Source organism: Eptesicus fuscus, chromosome 14 (genome assembly GCF_027574615.1).
Source record: "Eptesicus fuscus isolate TK198812 chromosome 14, DD_ASM_mEF_20220401, whole genome shotgun sequence".
NCBI classification, from domain to species: Eukaryota; Metazoa; Chordata; class Mammalia; order Chiroptera; family Vespertilionidae; genus Eptesicus; species Eptesicus fuscus.
In genome coordinates, this window is record NC_072486.1 from 82,314,476 (window position 1) to 82,334,058 (window position 19,583).

General features: G+C 50.3%; 1 protein-coding gene across 4 annotated transcripts in view; it reads left to right on the top strand.

The window, feature by feature from the left end:
• RNF32 (ring finger protein 32) overlaps positions 1-7,221 on the top strand; it is a 28,709-nt gene extending 21,488 nt beyond the window's left edge. For 2 of the 4 annotated variants that reach the window (XM_008156452.3, XM_028132535.2), the window contains exons 8-9: positions 6,056-6,223; positions 6,837-7,221. In XM_008156452.3, coding sequence (XP_008154674.2) covers positions 6,056-6,223; positions 6,837-7,055 — 387 coding nt within the window. In that variant the 3' untranslated portion in view covers positions 7,056-7,221. The other 2 variants (XM_054726252.1, XM_028132537.2) reach the window with 2 other exon arrangements.
• The last annotated feature ends 12,362 nt before the right edge of the window (positions 7,222-19,583 follow it).

Consider the following 19,583-nt stretch of genomic DNA (forward strand, 5'->3'; position numbering starts at 1 on the left):
GCTCCTTGTCTTCCTGTCCTGTCCCTTCCCATCGGGCGGAGCAGCTGGCCCAGTGCACCCAGGTCCCCTCCTGCTCCTTGTCTTCCTGTCCTGTCCCTTCCCATCGGGCGGAGCAGCTGGCCCAGTGCACCCAGATCCCCTCCTGCTCCTTGTCTTCCTGTCCTGTCCCTTCCCATGTGGGCGGAGCAGCTGGCCCAGTGCACCCAGGTCCCCTCCTGCTCCTTGTCTTCCTGTCCTGTCCCTTCCCATCGGGCGGAGCAGCTGGCCCAGTGCACCCAGGTCCCCTCCTGCTCCTTGTCTTCCTGTCCTGTCCCTTCCCATCGGGCGGAGCAGCTGGCCCAGTGCACCCAGGTCCCGTCCTGCTCCTTGTCTTCCTGGTCCTGTCCCTTCCCATGTAGACGGAGCAGCTGGCCCAGTGCAGCCAGGTCCCCTCCTGCTCCTTGTCTTCCTGTCCTGTCCCTTCCCATGTGGGCGGAGCAGCTGGCCCAGTGCACCCAGGTCCCCTCCTGCTCCTTGTCTTCCTGTCCTGTCCCTTCCCATCGGGCGGAGCAGCTGGCCCAGTGCACCCAGGTCCCGTCCTGCTCCTTGTCTTCCTGGTCCTGTCCCTTCCCATGTAGACGGAGCAGCTGGCCCAGTGCAGCCAGGTCCCCTCCTGCTCCTTGTCTTCCTGTCCTGTCCCTTCCCATGTGGGCGGAGCAGCTGGCCCAGTGCACCCAGGTCCCCTCCTGCTCCTTGTCTTCCTGTCCTGTCCCTTCCCATCGGGCGGAGCAGCTGGCCCAGTGCACCCAGGTCCCGTTCCTCCACGCGCTCGGGAAGCTGTCTCGCTCTTCGTGCTTAACATGCTCCATGCCTACACTCATTCTCTTGCAAGAATCTCCCCTTACCTTGTTTGTCCACCACGATGCCCGCCGCGTGCTGGGTGGCACTAGGCTCCCCTGTTTTGCCAGGGAGCCCTGTAGGGCACTCCTCTGCGCAGCGCCATCCCCTCCCTGTCCACGACAGCACCTTTCTGTGGACTCACATTATGTGGCCAAAGGAGCAACTCCCCGTTCCCTAAAAGGCCAGAGAACACATGGGGGGGCCTCTCTGCTCTCCCTCTGTGGTAGTCATTTTGGTAAATTCCTGGAAAATGGCAGTTTTGGTTGAAAAGCTAGAAGATACTCTGAAGTAAAAGCAAAACACAGGAGGATTTGTGGCCTGAGATACAGCAATGGCCGCTGCTTTCGCACAAGGTGTCGCTCCCGAGTCAAGCGTGCGGGTCCCACACGGCAGACCTCGCTGCGCCCGCTTCTGCTCCCTCACCCGTTAGCGTTCGGCCCTCCCGCGGCGCCCAGAGCTGACGAGGGCCTTTTCCGGCCGCCAGGGCCGGAGAGAGCGGATGCAGCCACGTGGAGGCCCCCGAAGCCGGCCGGGCAGCGCCACCGCGTCCCGGGCGGCTCCGCTCAGAAGGCCCGCGGGGGTCCGGAGCCGAGTCACACGCGTGGAAACAGGAGCACCCACCTCAGAACACGCCTCACACCTGCGCCCTTGGGGACCCGGAGGACTGGAGGGGGCTGTGCGCCCCAGGACTGCGGCTGCGCGGGAAGGAGCGCGCCTGGGCGCCCTCGGGCGGGCCCACCTTAGGGACCTGCTCGGGGGGCCGGGGCCGGGCCGGCATGCCGGGATCAGGGCCCGCGGACTGAGCCCGAGGCGGGAATGTGACCACTCGCACCCACCTCGCCTGGGCCGCCCTCACCGTCCTAGCCCCACGCAGCCTGAGGTGCCTGACCTCTGACCTGACCTCTGACCTGAGGTCCTCCCACATGATTGCAGCGGCTGCCGCGGCCGCCGTCGCACACCATAGAGCGAGGCGGCCCGCGTGGCCGGGAGATGGGGGCCTGGCCGCTTCCTGGCAGCGCCGTCCGGACGCCCAGCGTGCCGGGCCGTGTCCCGTGAGGGCGCGTGCAGGAAGCGGCCATGTGCCACGTGTGTACAAGGACAGCGATGCAATCACGTGCAGCGCGCACCGAGACCGCGCTGCTGTGTGCCTGATGCACGCCACCCGCTGCGTGCGCTCCTCTCCAGGCAGGTTTGCTGTCACAGCAGCCGTGTTCCCCGCAGGCCCTGCCGGCCTCCTGGCGGCGGCGCTGCTCTCTGCTTTAACCTCCTGCCGTTCTGTAGGCCCGCTGTGCACTGGGCTGGACCCTGTGGGTGGTATGTGTCTCCAGGACCCCTCACACAAGGACAAAATGGAACAGCACGTTCCCAACCATCTCGTTGTTCAGCGGCACGTGACTGCATTGGAAGGTGCGAAGTCCAACACCATGGAATGTATGTCCCCATATCACACGTCTAAACGTCTGCGTGGTTCTGCTGGGCTCCGTTCACTCATCAGCCCAGTTCCCTGAGACCCAGGTTAACCAGGAATCAGGCACCCCTGTTGCTGGAAGGAGCAACCCCTATTCAGTGACTGAAAATGGAAGCTTCTGGCCCGAGTGCAGCGGGGCACACTAGCCCTCCATCCTTCTGCGTTGCCATCAGCTGGGCCTTGGAGCCCTGTGTGTTCTCCCGACACCCCACTTCCACTTGGAAGAGCCATGTGGCCCCATCTGGCACGGGGGACCGGAAATGTGGCGCCTGGGTGAGACGCCAACTTCTGTGGGCAGCTCAGTGCTGGGGGCGGACAAGGAAGAGACCAAGGTGTTGGCCACCTGGCGCCGCCCTCCACACCACAGATTATTCCTCTGCGGCTGAGATCAGCCTTCAGAGGCCTGACAGAGGAGCCACTGCTGCTGGGCCTGCAGCCCTGAACACGTGGCCATGAGCCCCGTGGCTGTCATGGAGGGAGGCCCCTCTGCATTCAGATGGACTGAAAATGCACAGTCCACATGGGATTTCAGAGCCAGGCCAGGAAAAAGAATGTCAAATATTTCTTTAATAGATTATTCAATTGATACATTTTGAAATGACAATATTTTGGATATGTTGGGTTAAAAAAATATATCATTAAGATTAATTTCAACTTTTAAAATCCAGCCCCTAGAAGTTTTAAGATTCCAGATGTGGCTCAGGTTACATTTCTGTTGGGCAGTGCCCACCTAGAGTAGCTATAAAGTTCTTAAAACAATTACACTAAGAAGTTTTTCCCCTCAGTATATCATACACCACTTTGAGATGATTGGGAGATAAAAATAAAGAAATCAAATACAATCCTACCCCCCAAACCCTGTGCCGCATCCATTTACAGCCAGGATTCAGGATCTGAAGAAGGGGTCATGCCCAAATGAAAACACTAGAAAAAGAAATGAATTTAGAAGGCATGGGGGCCAGGCGGAAACTTCCCTCTAGTGGAGAAGCTCACTGAAAACTCCTCCGTCCATCTGCTTTTATTCACTTGAATACACATTTGCCCTTTAGTAATGCATACAGGCATATCAAAGGTAAAGTTTGGAAAACAGTAAAAGGTTTATCAGGTTAGGGAATTGCCTTCAGCCATTGAGCCCACAGCAGGGCAACATTATGCTGATTTTCAGCCCTGCTGAAAAAGTCCATTGGCCTTCCAGTGGGTCTTTTTGCATTTATTTAGCCTCTGGCATCCTGTGCCCCACCTACCTTGTGCCCCCCTCTTCCCAGTATTTCTTCATAAGACATGCTCAGCAGTGAGTCCATCCTCCGCCCCTGAGACTCCAGGCCGGCACAGCTGAACTGAAGCCATGACCCTGCTCCTCCTCCGCAGCTGCCTGAGACTGGCCTTCATCACCTCATCATCACCTCCTGAAAAACCCTGCAGGACTCGAGGGAAAATGGGCAAACCACCAGCAACATGTACACCTGTAACCAAAACACCAACAAAAACAATCACTGTGTTCATTTAAAGCCCTACTAAAGTTGAAGACATTAAATTCCTAATAAACTATCCCTTTTGAAAAAGGAGTTGATGGCATCTTGATGGAAGGGTGTCTACAGAAGGGTGTATGGTTCCTAATTCTGGAGATTAAAATTCACAGAGATGCCCAGGCCAGGTAGCACAGCTAGTTAGAGCATCGTTCCAAAACACAAGATTGCAGGTTCGATCCCCAGTCAGGGCACAGACAAGAATGAACCAATGGATGGATAAATAAGTGAAACAACAAGTCGATGTTTCTCTCTCCTCTCTCCTCCTTCCCTCCTCCTCCTCCTCCTCCTCCTCCTTCTTCTTCTTCTTCTTCTTCTTCTTCTTCTTCTTCTTCTTCTCTCTCTCTCTCTCTCTCTCTCTCTCTCTCTCTCTCTCTCTCTCAAGAATCAATTTTTAAAAATTCAGAGCCCTGGACGGTGTTGCTCAGTAGTTGAAGCATCCGCCCAAGGACCGAAGGGACCTGGGTTTGATTCCCAGTCAAGGTCATGTACCTGGGTTGCAGGTTTGCTCTCTGCCCCCTCCCACCCCCCTGTCAGGGCTTGTGCAGGAGGCAACCAGTCGGTGTGTCTCTCTCAAGTCACCATTTCTCTCTCCCTCTCCCTTTCTCCCTTCCACTCTCTCTAAATATCAATGGAAAAAATATCCTCAGGTGAGGATTAACAACAACAACAAAAATTCACTGAGCCCAGCCAGCGTTGCTCAGTGGTTGGGGGTCGAACTATGAACCAGGAGATCACGGTTCGATTCCTGGTCAGGGCACATGCCCGGGTTTTGAGCTCAATCCCCAGTGGGGGTGGGAAGGGTGTGCAGGAGGCAGCCGACCAATGACTCTCTTTCATCATTGATGTTTCTATCTCTCTCTGCCTCTTCCTTCCTCTCTGAAATCAATAAAAATATATATTTTTTAAAATCACAGAGATCAGGGAGAATCACATTGGGGTGCATGGCCAAACAGAGTCCCAAGGACACTGAAGGATGTCAGGTTATGCTACTTTGCATTGGCAACTGTTGCCCTGGTACGGCACACAACGGAGCCTACCAAGGGCAGTCACCCCTGAGTCCATTACCCACACTATCCAGAAACATTCCACTTTACTAATCACACAGCAGCAAATTAACCCTGTAGCCAGGCCTGCAATCGGTTTGCTTCACGCTTGCAATTCTGGTTTCTGCCAGCAGGAGGAGATAGCGTGCTATGCCACAACCAGCCAATAACACCCAGTTAAATACTTGGTCACAAGGTGGCCGAGCTTCTCTAAACCTTTTTGTGTGGAAAGGATAGTACCTTAAAGAAAGAACTGAGCGTGGGGAGCACTGGAGACTGCACCTCCGCACACTGCCATCAAACAAACTGCTTAAACGTTTGAAATGAAATGTAAAATGCCACCCACGTTTGTGCTCTGTGGCAAAGGGGAAGGCAGACAAGCATGAATCGATTCCATCAGCTGTTAAGAAATTTGTAAGGTCCTTACACAATGGGGGTTTTCAGACTATGCTTTTAGAGTTTGGTGAGAAAAGCAAACTGAATGGCTAGTTTTAACAGAGGAAGGGAGAGGGAAAGAGAGATAGAAACATCAATGATGAGAGAGAATCATTGATCGGCTGCCTCCTGCACACCCCACACTGGGGATCAAGCCCGCAACCTGGGCATGTGCCCTTGACTGGAATTGAACCTGGGACCCTTCAGTCCGCAGTCCGACGCTCTATCCACTGAGCCAAACCAGCTAGAACTTGATTTCCTTTCCTATCGCCACTCGAAAATGATCATTCATAATCAGCGACCACAGCGGGAAGATGGCCAGCGGAGACCAAGAAGCAGCACTGTCCCACTGCCTGTGGTTGCAGCAGGAAATCGTGGCACTGTGCTGTGACCGTCCTCCCTAAATCACCGTAAACGGTGCCACCGGTGACAGGCGACTGATCTCGTAAAAGCCCAGCTGCTTTCTCCTGTCAGTTTTTGGTTTCAGTGTATTCCTTGCTGACAACCATCAAGGCTGACAGCCAGGGGATCTTTTTGGTAACCTCTAGGCCTGAATTACCTGGACAAGGAGTTAAACAGACAGACAGACAGATGTCCGTTTCCCCAAAGGCAGAGGCCTGAGGGGAGCTGGTGACAAGGGTGGCCGACTGCCTGCCACCGCCACCGAGTCACGTTCAACAGCTGACGCTCCCTGTTTCCAGTTCACAGAGATCAGCCGGCGCATGCTCTGCTCCTACCACACGGACATAGACGAGCTCTTCGCTGAGATCGACCACTGCCTGGCCGTCAACCGCAGCGTCCTGCAGCAGCTGGATGGGCAGTGTGGCCGCAGGCTCACGGACGACGACTGGCAGGAGATCCAGGCACAGGTAGGCCCTCCACGGGGAAGTGGCAACCTTGGAGGGAGGCCTAGTGACCTTGACCTTCACAGACACACACACACACACACACACACACACACACACACACACACCTGCTCTGGGTGACTGCCAGGCCCTTCTGTCTGAAGTTCTGCTTTGATGATGCCAACTCGTGAACAGAGGAAACAGCAGAGGGAACAGACCGCCCGGTGCTGCCGTTTTCACCGCTCCCTGTGCTCCGCCTGGGGCTGCAGGGACCGTGGGAGAAAGGGCCACTGAGGATCCAACGGAGGAAAAACTTACTTAAATGTCATAAAAATAAGGACATTTATAATGATGTTTAACAGCTACATAGTTTTCTGAAAAAGACCATTCTATTGCTTAATTAAAATTAAATCTGCATTATCAGTGCTCAGTATTTTATCAAGGATTTTGTTTCTAAATGTCTTACCACAGGCGGGTCCGACCCCCTTTCATTCTCACAGGAGTAAAGGATGTGTTTAGTATTATTTTAACACAGGACGAGACTCATTCATTTGAGCAGATCCCTGTCTCTCAGGACCTCGGTCTCCCCTAATCCGGATGAGCCGAGACCCTGAGAGGCGCCCCCTCTGTGTTGCAGGCCCTGCAGCGGGAGGCCTCCGAGTGCTCCATCTGCCTGGCGCCGCTGGCGGGGAGCGGCGGCCAGCGCCCCCGGAAGACCGTGCTCCTGTCCTGCTCCCACGTGTTTCACCACGCGTGCCTGCTGGCCCTGGAGCAGTTCTCCTGGGGAGACAGCTCGCCCTTCCACGCCTGCCCCCTCTGCCGCGCTTGCTACCAGAAGAAAATTCTTCCCGGTTGAATTTCATGGTCAGGGAAAAGCTGCGCGTTCTGGGGCAACGTCTGCCTTAACTCGGACAGATGGTGGGGGTTTGGGTGAAGTGCTGCAGCGCAATTTGTGCTCCAGGGAAGGACCCTTAGCAGGTGTGCATGGGAAATATAACTATATTTTAAAAGCTGACAACTCATCCAGTGTCCGTCTTTACTCTGTAAAAAGAACATTCCAGATTCATGAATTTAACCAGTTGAAACAGGAGAGAGACGGATCTAACTTGAGTTTCTGAGGTTCTGTAACTGCTGACTTGTGCCAAGTGGCCTGGCCAGGGTGGCTCAGAACAGAAGTGCCCCTCCCTCTCCGGCGACCTGTCTACCTGGCCCGTCTCCACGGGCAGCCAGCGAGCCCGTGGTGGGCACACAGGTTGGCAAGGGTGCACCTGTCATCGGTGCCAAATGGGACAGAATGCTGGAACACACAGCCTACCCATTACTCGTCTCATCCTCTTAAAACGCTAGCATCCGCTTCACTTCTCTGGACTGATTCCTACCACTTGGGGATCAGCGCTCGAGCGCCGTTCCAACAGAGCGTCACCAGGGGAGACGGACCGCAGGGTGTGACCAACAGAGAGCCAGGGGAAGCGGGCACTGGCCCACCATCCCCTTCGAAGGCCCTGACCAGTGGGCAGAGCCAGGTCGCCGTGGCCGGAGCAGGCCAGTCCACTGCCCCAAACCTGGGATCCAGAGGGAGGCCAGGGAGGCCCGTGCCACGCGGTGAGGCGCCGGGGCTCTGTTCCTGGGCTCCCTGAGCCCCGTCTCCAGCTCCCCCAGGTCTCTGAGCTGCCCACAGCCTCTGTTCCTTCCACGGGGACTTGACCAACAGGCACCAGCTGCAGGAAGCCGGGCCGGCCTGGGGCTGGCCATGGGGAGGGAGGCAGCGAACCCCGAGTGCTCAGGTGGTCTTGTGCAGCCAGGACTGTGGGGGGAATCCCATCCCCACCGCAGGCGTGAGGATCCGAGCTGACCACAGAGCAGTGAGGGGGTCGCGGGGAGTCCTGCCCCTCCGATGGCTCCTGCGGACTCCCAGGTGCAGAAGCGGGTCAGTGACCAGGAGAGAGTTGGGCCCCAAGGAGAGCGGTTCTGGGACGCGGTTTAAACCCATCGCCTCCAGCGATTTAAGAACAGCCTGTTTACCCCCAGGGGCTGCCTTCGTGTCACCTTTTTGACAGTAAATTCCAGTTCTGTTCCATGTGCTGAGGGAGTCGGTTTGCTGTCTGGTGTTGTCACAACCGGCACCTGTACCCCACCATCGCGTGCGGCTGGCTCGTCTGGGGGTGCGCTGGGCGCACTGCACGTGACTCAGCCCCGGACTGAGGCCCCTGAGCTGCGGGACGTGGGTCTCTGGCACCGGCGCCCCGAGGTAAAGCCAGGCGAGTGTCAGGAGTGACTCCTCTCAGGGACGGGGTGCTGGGGCCCAGAGGGGCAGCCCCTCCACCCGCCCGCGGCTCACGTCCCACCTGCTCCCGCCGCAGGTTCGCCCCCGCCCCCCGACAGCTTCACACCAGCCCAGACTGGCTTCCCACGAGACGGTCACAAAACGGGGTTCCTGTTGGTGCCACGCGACGGTGCAGACTCAGGGCCAGAGGCTCCGTGTCCCCCCCGGGGTGGGTGACCGCGGTGTCCATGGGGGCCCCTGCGCGTCCAGGCTGAGCCCGGGCCTCAGGGCGGCGTCCCCGCTTCTCTGACCGAGCGCCTGGCAGTGAGGGCGACACCGCGGCTTCTCCCCGGACACCCGCCTGCCCAGTGCACCCGGCGGGGCCAGTTCTTCCTCCGGCAGAGCCCCGGGACCCCCAGCCCCGGACCCCCAGCCCGGGGACCCCCAGCTCCGGGGACCCCCAGCCCCGGACCCCCAGCTCCGGGACCCCCAGCCCCGGGACCCCCAGCCCCGGGGACCCCCAGCCCCGGGACCCCCAGCTCCGGACCCCCAGCCCCGGGACCCCCAGCCCCGGGACCCCCAGCTCCGGGACCCCCAGCCCCGGGACCCCCAGCCCCGGGACCCCCAGCTCCGGACCCCCAGCCCCGGGACCCCCAGCCCCGGGACCCCCAGCTCTGGGGACCCCCAGCTCCGGGGACCCCCAGCCCCGGGACCCCCAGCCCGGGGACCCCCAGCTCCGGGGACCCCCAGCCCCGGACCCCCAGCTCCGGGACCCCCAGCCCCGGACCCCCAGCTCCGGGACCCCCAGCCCCGGGACCCCCAGCCCCAGGGACCCCCAGCCCCGGGACCCCCAGCTCCGGACCCCCAGCCCCGGGACCCCCAGCCCCGGGACCCCCAGCTCTGGGGACCCCCAGCTCCGGGGACCCCCAGCTCCGGGACCCCCTGCCCAGGTCCTCGGGGCTCTGGCACTGGCTCTGCTTCCGTGGTGGCCACCAGGTGATGGACGGTGAGGGAGGCGAAACGTGGGACTGTGTGTGAGCCTTTTGACAGCACGATGGTGCAGACAGACAGACAGACAGACCCGTGGGCAGAACAGGCGGGGCCGCCCGGCCTGAGAGGACCCTGAGCACCAGTGACTTGAGCTTGAGAGCGACCTCATGGGTGTGTGTTCGTCTCCATCAAACTAGTGAGGGAGGAAACGGACAGGATTCTTCCTAACTTGGAGTAGGGAGGGCTCCTTAAGTATTCATGGGAAATTTCACATTTTGACGGCTTCAAATTGTTAAATTTCCTTACAGGCAAAAACAAAGGGCGGGAATGGGAACTCCTGTAATAGTGTCAACAATAAAAATAAAGCTAAAAAATAACCAGGAAAAGTATTGACGACACACCCAACAAATATTTACTGTCCACACTGCAGGGTTTTATAAAGCCATGTTCTGCACACCCAAGTCCACGCTGCACGACCCTAAGGCTTTTAAAGGCTTCAGCTGTTTCTGTGCAGCCCACTGTTAGAAGTTCAAAGGGCAGCAGTCCTTTATAGGAGCTGCTACAGCTGACTACGACGCTGTCTCAGAAAGGCTGAGAAATTAAAATATTTAAATAAACTTTTCAAGTAACAGCTGACACTCATCGGGCGCCTGTGCTCAGACGCATCGGCCACGCCGAGCGCGTGTCCGTGTGAAATGCTGCCGACACGCCAGCCTCCCGCGTCCCATTTCTGGCCTGGGAGTTGAGTGCGGTGGCTGTGGCCACTCTCCTGTCCTCACAGTCCAGGTTCTGCACAGCCGCTTTGCACAGGGGGGAGGAACTAGGAAACGGGAAACCCAGGCCGCCGCCACCCGCCTGGGGCTGCAGGTCCCAGACCTGGGCCTGTGCGCTGAAGCGGGAGCCAGAGAGAACTCCCCCAAACCGCCTCCTTCTGTAGGAAATGGGCCTCCGTGACCATCTCCAGCGTGGTGGACTTTTGATGGAAACGGTTGCTGAATTTCCCCAGGGCAAACAGAATGTAGGCAGGAGGGAAGGGGATATAAGAACAAAGAACTGTAGCCAGCCAGCATCATGGTGGAAACTCCCGAGGTACCTGCCTCAACTAGAGAGGGGGAGGTGGGGGCAACTAGGAAAGGCCTCAGCCCAATTTTTTTAAATGGCCCAATGGGAGACAGCAAGACCTAGGCCAGTGATGGGCAACCTTTTGAGCTTGGTGTGTCAAACTTCGCCAAAAAACTGAGCATAACTCGGGTAGTGTGTCACTTTGAGGAAAAAACAATATTTCACGATATTTATAGTTTAAATAACATAAATGTATAATTGTTATATATAATTGTATTTAATAAACCAAAAACTAAATATTTAACTTACCTGCTTAGTGACTTCTTTGTTCATCCGTCAGTCGGTTTCTTTTGTTGGTCTTGATATTATTTAGCTTGTGTGGGGTGCCGTGAACTAAGATAAGTGAGGCGGAGGGGGAATTCTTTAACTAACCTGCCTATTAGTGACTTTTTTGTTGCTGAATTTCATTGGCTAAATCTTCAATTGAAGGTTGGTATTTTGTACACTTCAGGCCCAAGCAAGCGCTACTAACTTCATCTGTCAATCTGTTTCTTTTGTTGGTTTTGATATTATTTAACGCTGAGAATAAGGCCTCACAAAAGTATGTAGAGGGAAAAATTGTGAGTAAAGCCACTGCTATATTTTTCAGGGTGCTAAAAGTGTCTGGTAGTCGGTTCCAGGCACTCCAAATTTCCTGTTCGTAGTGGAACTCCTCTTGATTCTCCAAGCAGCACCTTTCCAGATTCTCAAGCTTTGACCTCAAGTCGACAAACACCTGAGCCCAGATACTGTCTTGAAATTCTGCAAGTTGCATCTCCAAATCATCAATTTGCATCCATTGGAAACCATTTAATTCCAAACTACTGTAGACTACTACATCAGGATACTTAATTATTTTCATGGTCTGTTCTAGACTTCTAAATTGACTAAATCTATCACTAACCTGGTCAAGTAACGAGTCTAAAACATGCTGGTACTTCATATGCAAGAGTTCCATTTCATTTTGTACAGCTGCACTGGCCTTCTCAAAATACTTTGTTACTCAAGGAAAATACTTATAAGTTTTAGTTTCTACATCTCACTTGAAAATTTTAACTTTACTTTCAAATGCTTTTATGTATCCAAACATAACATCAATACTTTTGCCAAAACCTTGTGCTTTAAGTTCAGTTCATTAATATGAACAGAGAGATGTGTAAAAAACATCAGGGTGTTGACCCACTTATCATCATTAAGCTGAGGAAAGTTTCCCAGATCCTTATCGTCAAGAAATACCTTAATTTCTTCAAAGCACTCCACAAAGTGCTCAAGAACTTTGCCTCGGCTCAGCCATCTTACATTATTGTACATCAGCAGTCCACTGTAGGTGGAATCAACCTCCAGTAAAAGTGCCGAAAATTCTCGCTTGTGAAGGGGCGAGCAGCTATTAAATTAACTATTTTTGTAACAACTGACATTAACCTTTCGCACTCGGATGTCGAGTGTGACTCGACACGGTTAGCATTAGAATAAAGGAATCGAGAAAAAAGCAAGCGAGTGCAAAGGGTTAAGTCGTTTAAGTCGGTGAATCCTGCCTTGGCACATTAAGCCTCCTGATGGATAATACAATGAAAAGGCACAATCGGATGCCCAATAGCTTCTGTAAACAATTTGACAAATCCGACTTTTTTCCCCCACCATATTTGGTGCCCCATCTGTCATCACTGACACACCTTTAGAGATATCAATGCTTAGGTCATGAAATGTTTGTATAACAACCTTACATATTTCGCTTCCTGATTTACTTGTTGGCACTGATACTAACTTTATCAACTCTTCTCTCATTGTGAGACCATCAGAATATCGACCAATAATGGCCAACTGAGCATGTGATGTGACATCAGTAGTTTTATCAAGAGAGATCGAAAAATATTTACACTTCCTTATGTCTCTCTTTAATTGATGTTGTACGTTTGTGTTCAGTCTCATTATTCGGTCTTTTATGATATTTCTACTGAGTGGTAACTCAGATATTCTCTTAATAATTGCATCTTTATTCTGCATATCGTGAAATAGAACTGGTGCACATCTTAGGAGCGTTTCTTTAATAAATTCTCCCTCACTGAGTGCTTTTCCATGCTGAGCTATAGAGTGAACAATGCTCAAACTTGCAGATGTTAAATTTGTAGAGACTTTCATAAATTTAAGGATGGAATTAGATTGGCTCTTATAAAGGTGTAGCTGCCTGGAAATGTATTCCTTCCTTTCATCCTCACTTTTTTTCCAAGAGCTGGGAATGATTAGTTTCAAAATGTCTATTTATATTCCACGTTCTGCTTACTACCGTTTCAGTACATAGAATGCAAAATGATCTGCCATTTTTTTCTATAAAGCCATACATCTCGGTCCATGTCTCTTGAAAGGGTCGGCCACTGTTACTACCACTTCCTTTACTTAACCTTAGTTTTTTATTTTTTGGGTTCTCCATCAGGGGGGCAGTGACAGAAGATAGAATTATAGATAGCTTGTTAGGCCTGCAGGCAATTAGGGGTTAACTAGCCTAACTAACCACAAAATGGTGCGTATAACTGTATTTTAGGAAAGGGCAGGGTTAATAAGCAGAAATAGGGGTTAATAAAGATGCACAACAGTAATAGTGGTGAAATGGAGTCTGCACTATGGAGCAAGATGGTGTTCCTTATGTGAATTAAAATGGCTGCCGCTATTTCTAATGGCGGGAAACAGCACCCATAGCACGCCACAAACCCTCACCTCTCCCAGCCTCCCCCTCACTTATCTCAGTAATGATGGATTAGAAATCCATGACACCCCAGAACAGTAGATAATGGTCGCTGTGGTTAACTGTTATTTGGTTACTGGTAATGGCAGGGCCCCCAGAGATGTGTCCCCCGCTGCATTCCGCTGCTCCCTGCTCTGCCAGCGGAAGTGAGGGCAAAGATCCCGGCTTAACCGGAAGTCCCACAACTAGACGCTCTGTGCCGGACTTCTGTTGTTTTGGCCTACAGACCTCCGGCACAGAGTGTCTAATAGGGGGGGATGAAACATTTGCGACTAGAGTCTTGGAGTTAGAGTCTAACTCCAAGACTCTAGTCGCAAATGTTTCATCCTCCAAGACTCTAGTCGCAAATGTTTCATCCTCAGGAGCAGCAAATGTTTCATCCTCGGCATGCGGCCACCTCAGCGGCCGCGTGTCATCAGAAATGGCTACGCGTGTCAGTGCTGACACGCGTGTCATAGGTTCGCCATCACTGACCTAGGTCATGTATGAGGAAACAGGTGACCCCATAGTACTCAGCCAATGAGGACCTGGAGGAGGGACTGAATAAACAGGCTGTGTTCGCTGCCCCACGTGTGCCTGTACAACTGGTCAGACACCCGCTCTTGAGAACTTATTAAAAGTCTCATTTTTGCCATACTTCTGTCTCCGAGTCCGTTACTTGAATTCAGACAGGTGAGCATTTCTCACAATTCCTTTCAAGGCAATCAAGTCGTGTTCTTAAGGCCCAAATATCTCACACGTGTTCTCTACCTGGTTTACTGTCCCCATCAAGACAGAGGTGACAGGTCACACATTTTTGGTTTAGAGGAGTGAAGCTGTTTGGAGGTAGAAGGGGCTCTGTCATCCAGGGCCAGGGAGGAGGCTCCTCGGCTGTCAGTGGGAGGAAGACATCTCTGAGAGGCGGTGTCTATAGTGGTTTAAGGGTGGGACTCGGGAGCCAGCCAGGGATTTGTATTCTGAAGCCTGTGGGCCCCTGGGCAGGTTACTTAACCTCTCTGTGCTTTAGCTTCCCCACCTACAAAGTGGGAATAAGACTGTTACTAATAGTACGCAACTCACAGGGTCAACATGGGGATTAAATAAATGACATCTGTAAATGCACATTCACACAAATAAAACGCTAACGCAAAGCCTGGCGTCAGGAGCACCGAGCGGCTGCTGCTGGGAGTGTTCTTGTTATCACTATTTTAAAGCAGGAGGTCCCTTGTTTTTTAATATTGTTTTATTGTTTAAAGTATTACATATATTAGTACATATATCTCCTTTTTTCCCCCCCATTGACCTTCCCCAGCCTCCCCTACCCCCTGTCACATGCCCTCATCCAACCCCCCCCCCCCCAGTGTCTTGTGTCCATTGGTTGTGCTTATACGCATGCATACAAGTCCTTTGGTTGATCTCTTTCCCTCCCTCCCCAACACTCCCCAGCCTTCCTGGTGTAATTTGACAGTCTGTTCGGTGCTTTACTGCCTCTGTGTCTATCTTTTTGTTCATCAGGTTATAATGTTCTTTATTTTCCATAAATGAGTGAGATCATGTGGTATTTTTCTTTCATTGCCTGACTTATTTCACTTAACATAATGCTCTCCAGGTCCATCCATGCTGCGGCAAATGGTAAGAATTCCTTCTGTTTTATGGCAGCGTAGTATTCCATTGTGTAGATGTACCATAGTTTTCTAATCCACTCATCTGCTGATGGGCATTTAGGCTGTTTCCAAATCTGAGCTATGATGAATTGTGCTGCTATGAACATAGGGGTGCATATATCCTTTCTAGTTTCTTGGGATATATTCCTAGAAGTGGGATTACTGGGTCAAATGGGAGCTCCATTTTTAGTTTTTTGAGGAAACTCCATACTGTTCTCCACAGTGGCTGCACCAGTCTGCATTCCCACCAGCAGTGCACGAGGGTTCATTTTTCTCCGCATCCTCGGCGGCACTTGTCATTTGTTGATTTGTTGATGGTAGCCATTCTGACAGGTGTGAAACGGTACCGCATTGTCGTTTTGATTTGCATCTCTCAGATAATTAGTGACTTTGAGCATGTTTTCATATATCTCTTGGCCTTCCTTCTGTCTTCTTTCGAAAAGATTCTATTTAGGTCCGTTGCCCATTTTTTTTTATTGGATCATTTATCTTCCTTTTATTAAGTTGAAGAAGTTCCCTGTAGATGTTGGAGATTAAACCTTTATCAGTGATAAAATTTGCAAATATGTTCTCCCATGCAGTGGGCTTTATTGTTGTTTTGTTGATGGTTTATTTTGCTGTAAAAAAGCTTTTATTTTGATGTAGTCCCATTTGTTTATTTTCTCTTTAGCTTCCATTGCCTTAGGAGCAGTATCAGTGAAGAAGTTCCTTCGGCATATGTCTGAGATTTTGCTGCCTGTGGATTCCTCTGGTATTTTTATGGTTTCCCATCTTATGTTAAATCTTTTATCCATTTTGAGTTTATTTTTGTGTATGGCGTAAGTTGGTGGTCTAGCTTCATTTTTTTTGCATGTATCTGTCCAATTTTCCCAACACCATTTATTGAAGAGACTGTCTTGACTCCATTGTATGTTCATGCCTCCTTTGTCAAATATTAATTGAGCATAGTTGTTTGGGTTGATATCTGGATTCTCTATTCTATTCCATTGGTCTATATGTCTGTTCTTGTGCCAGTACCAGGCTGTTTTGAGAACAGTGGCTTTGTAATACAGATTGAAATGTGGTATTGAGATCCCTCCTACTTTATTCTTCTTTCTCAGGATTTCTGTGGCTATTCAGGGTCTTTTTTTATTCCAGATGAATTTTTGGAGAGTTCTTTCTCGGTCTGTGAAATATGCTGTTGGTATTTTAATGGGGAGTGCATTAAATCTATAGATTGCTTTGGGTAGTATGGACATTTTAATGATGTTGATTCTACCAATCCATGAACATGGTATGTTCTTCCATCTGTTTACGTCTTCTTCTATCTCTTTTTTCAGTGTCCTGTAGTTTTCCGCGTATAGGTCTTTTATCTCCTTAGTTAAGTTTATTCCTAGGTATCTTAATTTTTTTTGTGCGAAGGTAAATGGGATTGCTTTTATAGTCTCTCTTTCTGTAAGTTCACTGTTGGTGTATAGAAATGCCATAGATTTCTTGGCGTTAATTTTGTATCCTGCTACATTGCCGAATTCATTTATTAAGTCTATTAGTTTTTGGATGGAGTCTTTTGGGTTTTTTATGTACAATGTCATCTGCAAATAAGGACAGCTTTACTTCTTCTTTTCCAATTTGGATGTCTTTTATTTCTTCTTCTTGTCTAATTGCAATGGCTAATACTTCCAGTACTATGTCAAACAGGAGTGGTGAGAGTGCGCATCCCTGTCTTGTTCCTGTTCTTAGGGGAAATGGTTTTAGTTTTTGCCCATTGAGTATGATGTTGGCTGTGGGTTTGTCATTTATGGCTTTTATGATGTTGAGGTATGATCCTTCTATTCCCACCTTGCTGAGAGTTTTTGAAAGGGTGTTGGATTTTGTCAAATGCTTTTTCTGCATCAATTGATATGACTATGTGATTTTTTTTTCCTTTTTAAAAATATATTTTTTTATTGATTTCAGAGAGGAAGGGAGAGAGAGAAACATCAATGATGAGAGAGAACCATTGATTGGCTGCCTCATGCACACCCCCAACACTGGAGATGCAGCCCACAACCTGGGCATGTGCCCTTGACTGCAGTCGAACTTGGGAACCTTCTGTCGCAGGCCAAAGCTCTATCCACTGAGCCAAACCAGCTAGGGCTCTGTGTCCTTTTTATACTCGCTTGGGCTGTGCCCTAAAATTACCCCATCTCCACCCAAACCCAGCTCTGCCAAATGCATCAGTTACTTACTGAGCTCTACTCAGGGTCAAAAACCTTTGGCCACGCCCCCGTTTCCGAGTGTCTTCGGCCACTTCCAGAAAACAGTTGTCTGCATTTGGTCTCGTGTTGGGCGTGTTCTCGTGCAAGCTGGGCCGGAGTTGGTTCAGCTGCTTCCAGATGCTCTGGGTTGCCATGGAAACGCCTCTAAACCCCGGCTTTTCAGATCACAGCTTTCTGTAGTAGCTTCTTTCCGTCTCCGGCAGCTCCTGTTTCCTGAACTCGGGGCCCCATCACCCACTCTGGAGCAGTCCATTCTTAGGCAATTTCCAGAAGCTGGTTGGCCGTCTCTGGTTCTGAACTCCTAGGGACTCATTTGGGACTGAGGACGCTGGGTTCTTTCCAGAAACCCCCGCGGTCTCGGGGCGCAGCCTCGTCGCCAGTCCTACTGGAGCTCTCTTGGCCAGTTCCCGAATCCCTCGGTGTCTCTAAGCTCAGCCGAACCCGGCCTCAGGATCACTCATCTGACCCGATTATGCTCAGCCATTTCTGGGATCACTCGGGAATGTCTAAGCTCAGGCGAGCCTAGCTGAGCCCAATCTCGGGATTGGTCATCTGGCCCAATTGCACTCGGCTATTTCCAGAATCACTCGGGTGTCCCAAAACCCAGGCTACGCTCCGGATCGCTCACATGACCCCATGACTATGTGATTTTTATCTCTCAATTTATGTGATGTATCACGTTTATTGATTTGCGGGTATTGTACCATCCTTGCATCCCTGGGATAAATCCTACTTGGTCATGGTATATGATCTTTCTGATGTACTGCTGGATCCGATTTCCTAGAATTTTGTTGAGGATTTTGGCATCTATGTTCATGAGGGATATTGGCCTGTAATTCTCTTTCATTGTGTTGTCTTTATCTGCTTTTGGTATTAGGGTGATGCTGGCTTCATAGAAGGAGCTTGGAAGTGTTCCATACTCTTGAATTTTTTTTGGAATAGTCTGAGGAGAATAGGTTTTAGTTCTTCCTTGAATGTTTGGTAAAACTCTCCTGTAAAGCTGTCTGGCCCCGGGCTTTTGTTTGCTGGGAGCTTTTTGATGACTGCTTCAGTTTTTTCCATAGTTATTGGCCTATTGAGCTGTTTAGATTCTTCTTGATTGAGTTTTGGGAGGTTGTATTTTTCTAGGAATATGTCCATTTCCTCCAGGTTGTCCAGTTTGTTGGAATAGAGTTGTTCATAGTATTTTTTAACAACCCTTTGTATTTCGGTGGGGTCTGTTGTTATTTCACCTCTTTCATTTCTGATTTTGTTTATTTGGGTCCTCTCTCTTTGCTTCTTGGTGAGCCTGGCTAGAGGTTCATCAATCTTGTTTATCCTTTCAAAGAACCAACTCTTAGTTTTGTTGATCTTTTGTATTGTTTTTTTTGGTCTCAATGTCGTTTATCTCTGCTCTGATCTTTATTATTTCCTTCCTTCTGCTTACACTGGGCTTTTCTTGTTGCTCTCTTTCTAACTCTTTGAGTTGTAGGGTTAGGTAGTTTATTACCATTGTTTCTTGATTTTTGCAGTAGGCTTGTAGAGCTATGAACTTCCCTCTCAAGACTGCTTTCACTGTGTCCCATAGATTTTGGATTGTTGTGTTTTCATTGTCATTTGTTGCCATGATGTTTTTTATTTCTTCTTTGATCTCCTGGTAACCCAGTCATTGAATAATAGCATATTGTTTAGTCTCCATGTGTTTGATTTTTTTTATTGTTTTTATTGTAGTTGATTTCCAGTTTTATACCACTGTGAACTGAGAAGATGCTTGATATGATTTCTATCTTCTTGAATTTGAAGAGACTTTGCCTATGACCCAACATATGTTCTATCTTTGAAAATGACCCATGTGCACTTGAGAAGAATGTATATTCTGTGGCTTTGGGGTGAAATGTTCTGAGGATGTCAACTAATTCCATCTGGTCTAGTGAGTCATTTAGGATTGATGTTTCTTTGCTGATTTTTTGTTTAGAGGATTTGTCCAATGGTGATAGTGGGGTATTAAAGTCTCCTACTATGATTGTATTGCTGTCAATCTCTCCCTTGATATCCTCCAGGAATTTTTTTATGTATTTGGGCACTCCTATATTGGGTGCATATAGGTTTACCAGAGTTATTTCTTCTTGTTGGATTGCTTCCTTTAGTATTATGAAGTGGCCTTCCTTATCTCTTATTATGGCCTTCACTTTGAGATCTAATTTGTCAGATATAAGTATTGCTACCCCAGCTTTTTTTTTTCATTTCCATTCACCTGAAAAACCTTTTTCCATCCCTTCACCCTCAGTCTGTGTGCATCTTTTTTTCTGAGGTGGGTTTCTTGTAGACAGAAGATATATGGGTCCTGTTTTCTTATCCAGTCCGTTACCCTATGTCTTTTGATTGGGGCATTTAATCCATTTACATTTAAAGTTATTATTGATAGGTACTT